Raw genomic sequence first — 11,240 nt, 5'->3', positions numbered from 1 at the left:
ATTTAATTAAGTCCCGGGCCTAAAAGTTACTTACTCTTCCATGCAACAGGGAATTCCATTATATTTTTCTCCAATATCTCTTGTTTAACGAGGAAATAGTTAATCATCTTTTTTTCGATTAAGATCCATAAAAGACTATAAATTCTTCTCTCTTTTTGTTTTTTATTTATTTTTTCCCCTGGGACCAAATTCCTAATTTCCTATCATTCATTGTGGCCAAAGCCAAAGGCCTCGTCCAATTCCAGCCACGCGAAAATAACTTGACGTGAAGCAAACGTAGACCTCAAAAATGTCCATGGCACACGTTGAAACCAAAACTCTTGCCTGCTCCTCACCCACCTTAAAAAAAAATAAAAATAAAAAATAAAAAATAAAAATGCAAAAGAAAAGGAGAAAGCCGAAGAGAAGTTTTCCACTCCCTCCGCTTCCGAAGGTCGTACCAAGTTGCCTTTAACTATCACGTAATCGATCGCAATTCGCGGCGGTCATAACTTTAAGCTGGTTATAGCCGGAGCGATGGCCTTCGTGGCCGTCGCCGTCGACACCCTCGCTTCCCGCCGCCCCCTCCTCCTCGACTCCGCCCTCAGCTATGCTCGGCGGCCGCCGCCCCAGCTCAGAAGCTCCTTCCTCGCGCCCGGCTGGCACGTGCGCCGCCGCCAGGCAGCGCTAGCGAAGAAGCAGCAGCAGCAGCAGGGGCGGAGCCGGAGAAGAGGCGGCCTCCTCGTCGTCGTCGATCAGTTCGCCGGCCAGTACGACGAAGGATTCGCAGACGTCGATGTGGTAATCAAATTAAATTAATTAATAGCTAATTTCTTAATTAATTTAACGCTATTAACCATCATCATCCATTTTATCAATTTTAATTTAATTAAATTAATAATAATATATATGTATATATATTTTGCAGCAACTGATTAACTACTTCACCTACAAAGCGGTGAGGACTGTTCTCCACCAGTTGTACGAAATGAATCCTCCAAGCTATAGGTGGTTATATAAGTAAGTTATATAATGAAATGAATTTGTTCTTCACTAAAGCATTTAGTTCTTCATGATTATTGGAATTGGATGATGTCTTGCAGCTTCGTCGTGAACAATAAACCCAACGATGGTAAACGATTTCTTCGTGCCTTGGCAAAGGTACGTAGTCTAGTAGTCGATTTGTTAGCTTTAATTTCGATCTTCGATCGATCGATAGATCGCAACTAAAATTAAAATTAATTCTCAATCATCATCAGGAGAAGCAAGACTTGGCTGAGAGAGTGATGATAACACGCCTTCATCTATATGGACAATGGATTAAGGTGCGATGGTTAATTAAGGTTCTAATTAAGTTTAATTTAATTAATTGTTGTTGTCTACCAAATTAAACATGCACGCATGCTAATTACTAACTAGATCACAACACATTTATTTAATTTGTGTTCAGAAATGTGATCATGCAAAAATGTATCAGAAGATCTCCGAGGAGAACTTGCAGTTGATGCGCGAACGACTGATCGAAACTGTCATTTGGCCGTCCGACGAGACGACGACGACGAACACAGAAAAAATAGATTAATGAAAACAATTTCATTTATTTGATGCATCATATTAAAGCCCTCATCTTTGTAACTAGCTAGCTAGTTCATCATATCATTTCAGATAATTATTACCAATTTCTAATGTTTATATATATATATAATCTTGGTTGTCATACTTAAATATGCTGTATATACAGTTCAAGTTGTGTTCTTTACAAGGATTTAGTCGATGGAGAGACCTCACGAGCATTTATACCTACGACCTAATTTTTGTTTATATTATAAAAAAGGTCGAATGGATTGGTTATGTTATATTGAGAAAAAGATAATTGATTAATATTTTGATTATGTTATATTTTAAATATTATATTTTATTAACATCTCATTAATAATAAAAACATCATATTTTATTATTTGAGGTCTCTTCCATATTTTCTACTTGATTAACTTGTAATTATTTTTTTTTATAAATATTGAATTAGAAATATTGAGGTCTAAACTTCTTTAGGTGCCCAATTCCGACAAAGCAAATATTATTATTTTTATTTAAAATAATTAAATTTTAAGTCTAAAAAATAAATAAATTTTAGGAGAAAGTGCTTAATGAGCTCAAATCATTTATTTAAACTCAAAAATTCTTTTAAAATGATAAAATTTTAACTTTAAGATGAAAATCAAAAGAAGGTTCTTTATTTTCATTATTATCAAAGCTACAATTTTAAAAGACTTGATGAAAATTATTATAATATATAATAATTTTTTTTCAAAATTGATATAATAATTAAATTGTTTTATATTCTAATAATATTGTTCTTAGTCAAAGCTGCTTGAACAAGAATTTAAATATTTTTTAATAAAAAAATAAGATAGAGGACTGTTTTAATATTTTTAAAACTGAGGCACCTTTTGACAAATAAATAAATTTTCCCCAAAAAAATTTAACTCCAAAATTTGATATTTAAAAACTATTTTTCCCCGATAATCCACTCGCCATCTAGATCACGATCTTCTTCCTCTTCGTCCCATTTTGAGCGTTCGATACGGCCATGGCGGAGGCGGTCCATCTCCGTCTCCTTCCTCATCTCAGACTCCGGCCATCTTTTCTCCTCCCGCTCTTCCTGATCTGGCTCCGATCCAAATGATAGACGGTTGCTTGCTTTCTGGGTCACATGCTATCCACCCGTCGAACTCAATCGGCAGTCAACGCCGTCGGCGATCGTCCTCTTCACCACTACCAAGAGCTTCCCTACCTCAACGCCGGCCGGCAGCACTCCAGCGGAGCCGCCTCTGCTCCTCCTCCTTCATACTCATTCCTCGCCTCCCGTGCTAAGCCGCAGCATCACAGCAATCCTTATCCATGGAAGCGCCACCTATTCCGCTTGCTCCTCTTCTTCCTCTTCGGCTTCCTCTTCGGTCTGTACCCCTTCGCGGAGCTGGACGACTTCCCGTTACTTTCTCCCACAGCCGCCTCCTCATCTTCCTCCGTAAGTACCAATAACAACCTTCCGCGCCGCGATATCGTAGTGCTTCTTCCTTCTGGCCCTCAGGAAATCGAGATCCACGGGTTCGACGACAAGACGCACGACATGGATGAGCTACCAGATCCATCGCGCAACGGAAAGCTGCTGATCGTCGTTACTCCCACGTACAATCGCGCTTCCCAGGGCTACTACCTGAACAGACTGGGGCAAACGCTGCGCTTGGTGCCTCCTCCGCTTCTTTGGATCGTGGTGGAGATGAACGTGGCTTCTGTGGAGACCTCCGAGATCCTTATGGACACCGGTGTCGTGTACAGGCATCTTGTCTGCAAGAAGAACTCAACCAACATCAAGGACAGAGGCGTTCATCAGCGGAATACAGCGCTCGAGCATATCCAGCGGCATCGCCTGGATGGGATTGTGTACTTCGCAGATGACGATAACGTCTACTCACTTGAGCTGTTCGAGCAACTGAGGAAAATCAGGTACTGGATGGAGCATTTTTTTGGTGTTCTTCTACCTCATCTTAATTATCTATTATCCAAAAAACAAAATTTTGTTTTTCAATTATGAAGCTATTGAGAGAATCAATTAAAATAAGATCGATAAACAATGAATGGAAATGGAAAAAAGAGTGACCATTTTCTGAAAGCAATCTTTGAGTCGAGATGGAAAAGGAGTGACCATTTTGTGAAACCAATCTTGCATCATGCCAAACTAATGACATTGTTGAAATTTGTTGACAATTTCACCTTTTCAAATCATCAAAGTATTAGTTTTGCTAAACAATGTAAATAGGTAAATTCTGAGAGATATGTTTGTGACTGAAAGATAAAGATATCCTTGTGATAGATCCTCAACAAATTAAAGTAGTGCTCCAAAATAGCAACATGGGCATTGCACTAAAACCCTAACTCTGCTATGAATGGTTATGTTGCCGATAGTGATCCTGCTGAAAATATTAATTGGAGCCTCATACGTCAGGCCTTGCCATCCTTTTTTGCTTTTTCTAAAAAGGAGAATTGTTCCATCTTCCATCTGTACTTGTACCACCCAATTGTCATTCTATAAGAACTAAGTACATTTACATCCGCAAGAGATTGCGACTATAGCTTCAAATACAGGAATTCAAGATACAATAGTATCATGTAGAAAATTCTCGTGTTCCCAAACAAATGGGGAAATTTCTTACCATATGGTTATCATACAGCATAAGCCCTACTACTCTTGCCTCTGAATAAACATGAGAGTATAGCAATAATAGAGAGAAGGATTGTTGAATTTTATGCACGCTGAGAATTAGGACCTCAAACCTCCAATGTTTGTGTTCTTTCTTTCATCAAACACTTTGAATTTCATTCCCAATCTTGTTTGACATAAGCATTTGAGAAGAGAGAACATTGGAGGAATGTCTGATCGATAGACTTGGGTAAGCAATGCAATGTGAAAAAGATAACTACAATAGAACTCAAACAAAAAAATGCTAGTCCATTGTTAATGTTATCATATCATATATGCACTAAATTGCATCATCTGCAGTATTACTAAGTGAGATCAGACTTGCCATAACTACACCAAAGTTTGCGCTAACTTGAAATTGAGACAAGCCAAACGTCTCCAGTTAGTAGCCAAAGTCGGTCTTTACAAAATTTCTACATAATACAATTATTTTTCTGAACTTGAACCTGAATGTCTAATCAAATGGCAATTGGTGATGTTCTCAACCTGACTACCTTTTTTTTACCTTTTAAAAATACTTTTGATGAGTTGTGTGGGTGACTAAACATGATCATCCCATCTCGTAGTAGTGACTATGTATTTTGGTAAATGAGAAAGTAAAAAATCTTACTTTCTTGTACCAGATAAGTCTTGATCTCTTTAATTGGCATTTTCAGGAGGTTTGGTGTTTGGCCTGTTGCAATGCTTTCTCAGAGCAAAAATAAGGCCATACTAGAAGGCCCGGTATGCAATGGAAGTCAAGTAATTGGATGGTACACTAATGAGAAAAGTAAGAGACTTAGGAGATTTCATGTTGATATGTCTGGATTTGCATTCAATAGCACAATAATTTGGGACCCTAGGAAATGGCACCGCCCAAACTTAGATGCCATTAGGCAACTAGACTCTGTGAAAGAGGGATTTCAGGTATGCTTTTCTTGAATCTATTGTTTCACTGAACAAAACTGCCTGTAGTTTCCCATTTGTTTCTTTTTTTATTTTATGTTGAAAATTTTGGATCTTGCATGACGAAATGAGTTGTTTTTCCATGTTTTTTTACTAAATATCTTTCACCTTGCAAGCTATGTTGAAATATAAAATAGAGTTTGCTTAGGAGGTAGCAGATTTCCTTTCCTTTGCAAAGATGTATTTCCACATTTAGCTACAATTTCAAAAGGATATAAAGCTTTTAAACTAAGGTAGAATTAAACTAAAGATATGAAATATAGGTTCAACAATAAGACAATGGAGACAGATAATGTAATGTTAAATGGAGGTATTGATGTAGAAATTGGATGAAGATTAAATGGTTAAAATGGGAAAAAAACTTTTGAAGTGTTTTGCATTTAAAATAAAAAAAGTTGTAGCATGACCATTCATACACTATAGATCAGACTGTTGGGCTACTAAAAAAAACACATGCAGAAGTTAGTATAGGTAGTTAGGCGTAGCTCTAATAAATAATAAAAGAAGTTAAGATGATGAGAATATGTTTAAAGATCATTAAAAATTCTATAGCTGGTCAAATTGAATCGGTAATACTACGTTTGGTTCATAGAATCGAATAAACAATGAATATAATGGTTATTCCTAGGGAATAGAATATGTAAGGAATTAAATTAATTGTTGATAAGGAATAGAAAAGGAATAGTTTTCACATTGGAAAAAAATTCCTATATAAATATTTTGTTGATTTGCCCTGTCTACATGAATTGATAATACAACGTTTGGTTCAAAGAATGGAATAGACAACAAATATAATGGTTATTCCTAAGGAATAGAATATGTAAGGAATTAAATCAATCCATGATAAGGAATACAAAAGGAATAGTTTTCACGTCGGAAAAAAATTCCTATATAAATATTTTGTTTGATTTGTCCTGTCTACATGATTTGGTTGGCTCAATAGATATGCTTGATTTGATTGCCTCTTCTAGCTGACTACCTCACCTACATGACTTATCCATCAAGTTCCAATAGTTTGACTACAATAACTGGCCTAATTAGCTCGATCGATCTGATCAACCCATAGAATCAGCTCGAACGAGCCACGAAATTGACTCAAACGAATCACCCAAATGGCTCAATTAGCCTAATTGACTCACCCAACCGGCTTGACCTAACTACATATCCTGGTCTATATGGCCCGTGTAGTTTGCTTGGCGCAACTGCGCCAATTGACCTGCCCAAACGATCAAGCCACTTGAACCAATCAACCGAATTGTATGACCCTCCCATACGACTCACCCCTCCTACCTAGCTTGTAATCAAACCAACTCATTGACTAACTTGCCCATTCAAATCAGCTTAGTCCATCAACCTGCCTTGATCGCTTGGACCGACTCATCCTGCTTGCTTGCTTGCGGCTTGATCAGCTAGTTTGGCTTATCCAAATGGGCTAATTGAATGTGTCATTTGAAGGGTGGAATAGATAATGAATAGTTTGTCTTTTTTTTTCTTTTCTTTTGAAATAGAGTAAGGAATAACAATCAATATTAATTATGATTTTAGAATAAGAATTCCATGTGAAATATTCCAAGGTTAGTTTTGCAAGCATAGTTATTCTATAAGAATTCATAGAGACTAAACTAACTATTTTCTTGAACCAAATGTTCCATGATAGATGAAAGACGTGTTAGGATAGAGGGGACAAATAAGGCTATTTAATTAGATTAAAATTTCGATAGTACTAGTAAGATAATTTAGGAGGCATAACATTATGTAGTTGATGGTAAATTGTGTAGACTCACTACTCCATGTCATAGTTCTATCTTCTATATAATAATAAATATGGAAAATAACTAGAATTTCCATGTCCTTAGAGCTTTTAGTAACTATTCATACCCAATAAGAGTGGTTATCCATTTTTATGGGTTACTCTATTTTAACAGTTTGAGCGTGCCCTGTATTTTCATATGCTTGAGTTAGCTACTAAGTTCCTTTTCTCGCCGTGCATTTGAAACTTAAAATCATTGATACATTTTAACCCATGTCCCATCCTGATTTCTGTAATTCTGAAGCGTAGGATTGTTTCCTTGCCTGTATTTGTAAGCAAATTAGGATTGTTTTCTCGCCTTTATTTCAAGCTTAATTTTCTGGCAACTAAAACTTTGTAAGGGCAGAGTAGGAACATATTGTGGTGTATTTTGATTCTTTTGTTTGCTTTTGTTTTTGTTTGATGCATTGTAGTCTTGCAGAGCATCTCAAATTCCCAATATTCTTTTCTCAATCCATTAACTCATTTTTAGAAAAAGAACTATTTATTATTATAAAACCTCAAATTAAAAAATGCCCCATTATCTTGACTTTCCCTTTCCAGCCATGAATTCATTCATTCATTTATTTATTTTTATGACAACCAGCAAAATTAGTAAACTATATGGTCATTGTGGTCTATCAAAATGTCATTTGTTTGCAGGAGACTACGTTCATAGAACAGATTGTGGAGGATGAAAGTCAAATGGAAGGGCTACCAAAGGGTTGCTCGAGGATCATGAATTGGCACCTTCATCTAGATTCCAGCAATCTTGTTTATCCTAAAGGATGGCAAGTACCAAACAACCTTGATACTATTGTCCGTTTAAAGGCGTGCAGCTTTCCCAAGGTAGGTCGACTTCAAAAGTGTGAGTTCTAAACTTGTCGTTGTACACGCATCATTACTGACAAAAATAAGAATGAGTACCATGTTCTTAAATTAATTGATTTTTTTTAGGATAGACATGGTGATGGTTTAAGTTGAGTATTCAAGATGCCAGGTGGCCGCTTAGGCTATATGCCCATGCTGCTTATGGTGTTTATCTCTTTTATAAATTATCAGTAAGAATGAGAATTTCATTGTATTAGCATCCGAATTTTCTAAATCTTTTACTCTACTATTTTAATTACATGTTAAGTTATCTTGTCATCCTCCAGGATACACTACCCTACCGAAAGGCATTGGTTATTTTTCTAGATATTTTGTTGGTATTCTGTGTAAGAAATTGCTGGTAGCCGCTAAATTATAGGCACAATACCTTCTTTATTTCTTCCATTCTGTGTCTATCTAAATGGCTTTCAACCTGTTTGATTTGGTGATTTTGACTGTTCCTTGTGATAATGTCCAGGGAAGCACTTGACCTAGAACACTTCGAATTCATGCCCGTTTATCCGAAGCAACTTTCTTAGCGTGGCGACTGCTCAAGGACAGATCAGCACCTCAGATTCTTCCATTTCACAGATTCTTTTGATAGCAAACCAACAATTATTATGCTTTCTATCTGGGTGAGCCATATAAGTATCCAAGATATGTACAGATTAGAAAGCTATCAATTTTTGTTTTCCTTTTTACCTTTTCTTGTAAGCTGTTTCTAGCATCAATTTTGCATTTCGATAGAAGATATTAACTTTCGTATTTGAGAGATTAAGAAAATTAGTAGTATTTTTTTTCTTTATTTATCATGGCAAGAACGCTGCTCCATTTGCTTAACTGTTAGCGAGTGCTACTATCTCACCAAAGGATTTAGCTTGAGAAAGTGTCTGTTAACTTCAAAATCGGGCAGACGCGAGTGACTGCTATTAAAATAAATAAACTTAAAACTCTAGTGACCTTGGTGCATTAATAATAATTGTGAATAAATTATGGATAAATTTATTTATTAATCTATATAAAATTAATTATCAAAAATAGTATATATTGAAAACATATTCATGAACAATTCTGTAGATTTTGTATTCTTTTCAAATCTAATATTCATAATATAATATGTTAAAAATAAAAAAAATAATATAAATTTGATAAATAGATTTTAAAAAATTAATATAGATTATAAGAGTAGCAATAAAATTTTTAATAAAGTTATTAATTAAAAAAAGGGTGACTTAAGTTATGTTTTTAAAGAAAGCGTAACAGAATGGATATCTCAAGACTCCCTTCCCCATATGTGCCTTGCAACTACACCCTCCCCCACCTCACCTGCTCCTGTATAGTGTCTATGCTTTTGTCTCCTTCCTTGGATTCCCTTTCCAACAACCACCACTTTAAAGCCAGCCAGGCAGCCAGCCCCTTTTTTTTTTTTTTTTTTTCAGTTTCACCTCCCCCAAATCCATCTCTCCCAAATTTCATTGACTCGCCAACACTTGTTTAGTTGATAAATGAATGAATGGCTGTCTCCGATGCCCAACACAACAGCAATAATAATTAAATTTTATTTTAAATTGATTTATAGATCTTTTTATGTCATTAAATTTTATTTTTTATTATATTATTATTTATTATAGTTGTCTAAGTATATGATATTTACATGATACATTTGTTAGAATCATCATGTCCATGTTCTTGGCGATATCTATAATGCTTTAATTACTTGTCCCTCTTACCCTGCATCTCATACCAAAATCAAATTCTTACTTTCCATGAGCATTCGCTTAAATCCAATATCTCTAGCTCCGATATATACCTTTGGCTTTCATGTAGTGAATGTAAACAACTCAAATGACCTTATAGGGCAAACTTCCTTATGAATTTCGCGTAGAGTAAGCTATATATGTATCGACGCATGCTTTGAGTCATCCTACGAATTAATACTTTCAAAATATGTGTTCAAAGCTTTGACAAGAGTAAGCTCACTCATGTTAAGTTGCTTCCTAAAGGAGGGTAAATTTAAGTTGACTATTCTTTAGTTGAAAAAAAAATACATATTGAAAAACAAAAAAGTAAACAAGTTGACATTTAATGTTCAAAATTAAAAAAAAAAAAAAGAAGTAAAACATAGTGTCGAACTCATTAGAAAGTCATGATCTATGTGTGGTGCATAGTAACTTCATGGTTCTTCACGAAAATGACAAGCATTTTGATCTCTGCCCAATGGAAATTGTGGTTCGGGATCCATATCATATAAGCCCTCGAGGTATAGCTGAGTTGGTTACGACGCAGTAGACTTACAGAAGAGAGCAAGGGTTCGAATCCTGACGAAGTCAGACAATACCCTTCTGCGTCGTGACCAATTGCAGTTTCTCGATCTCGGAGAAAGATTATATGTAGTATTATTTTGTATTTAAAAAAATTATTTTTACTATTAATTATATACATGCATCTATAATAAAAAAAAATATTGAGTATAAAAATATTTTTCATTCAAAATTAAAAATGATAAAGTTAAATCTCTTCAGTAATAATTAACTTATTGTCAGTCATTATTAGACCAAAGCTTTCTAAAGGAGTTAACATGGATCAACTCGTGGTTATTGTCCGTAATTTTGCATGCTATGAAATAAATAATCCATCGAGAAGGTTAACTTCTGAAATAAGTCGAATTTATTTAATAAGTGAATTAGGAAAAAATAATCTATATATCTAATATTTTTATAAAAAAAAATACTGCGTGATCCAAGTGATTCATTATTAAATAAATTAAATATTTAGTCAGATATTAGTCGATAATCACATCCAACTGCACTACTGGATTTGACTTAACACGTGATTTATTAAAATACAATTAATGAATAATTAAATTAAGAATGGAGATAGAGCTGCTGAGCTGTCGATTCGATAGACGATAACGTTGCAACAAACATGAAACCTTTTGCCTCTGATGGATACTCAGAGCACCACGAATCAATCAATTAATTAATTTCAGTGGATACACCAGTGGGCAAATGAGTGATCCACCTCTAAAATTAATTAGGTCTATAAAAATTTAAATATCTAAATTATAAAAAAACTAAAATCTTTTACTCGTTTAATTTGTTCGACCAATTCAATTTGGGAACTAGTTCAGCATTAATTACAATATTATTTAAGGGTGGAAAAATAAATAGGCTGCAGGGAGATGGTGGGACTCATAGTGATGGATCGGAGTCAATCATTGTGGTGGTTCAAGGGCCACTTCCATGTTCAAATTAAAACGAAAGGGCTCCTAAATGACTTGCCGACACTTCTTTGATATAGTCGTTTGGAAAAATCATTCAAGTGAAATCATCGATCGTCAAGAGTAGGATCGGAGTAGTCGTTTGCCGCTCGCAAGGTGTTGATTCAATCTTAGTT

At 35.2% G+C, this 11,240-nt stretch overlaps 2 protein-coding genes across 2 annotated transcripts; both read left to right on the top strand.

Annotated features, from left to right (window-relative positions):
- Positions 1-427: 427 nt before the first annotated feature.
- LOC141841116 (chaperonin-like RbcX protein 2, chloroplastic) lies at positions 428-1,673 on the top strand. The gene is made up of 5 exons (XM_074729238.1): positions 428-780; positions 908-999; positions 1,083-1,140; positions 1,239-1,304; positions 1,430-1,673. The coding sequence occupies exons 1-5, from the start codon at positions 517-519 to the stop codon at positions 1,559-1,561; spliced, it is 612 nt and encodes a 203-aa protein (XP_074585339.1). The 5' UTR covers positions 428-516; the 3' UTR covers positions 1,562-1,673.
- Positions 1,674-2,522: 849 nt separating this feature from the next.
- Positions 2,523-8,649, top strand: LOC141842114 (putative beta-1,4-xylosyltransferase IRX9H). Its single transcript, XM_074730329.1, has 4 exons — positions 2,523-3,486; positions 4,897-5,146; positions 7,638-7,823; positions 8,323-8,649. Exons 1-4 carry the CDS (start codon positions 2,693-2,695, stop codon positions 8,332-8,334), a joined length of 1,242 nt encoding a protein of 413 aa, XP_074586430.1. The 5' UTR covers positions 2,523-2,692; the 3' UTR covers positions 8,335-8,649.
- Positions 8,650-11,240: the final 2,591 nt, after the last annotated feature.

The sequence above is a fragment of the Curcuma longa genome, chromosome 11 (assembly GCF_044706935.1).
Source record: "Curcuma longa cultivar G26 ecotype Majalengka, Jawa Barat chromosome 11, ITB_CL_G26_1.1, whole genome shotgun sequence".
Taxonomy (NCBI): Eukaryota; Viridiplantae; Streptophyta; class Magnoliopsida; order Zingiberales; family Zingiberaceae; genus Curcuma; species Curcuma longa.
This window is presented reverse-complemented; position numbering and strand designations above follow the sequence as displayed.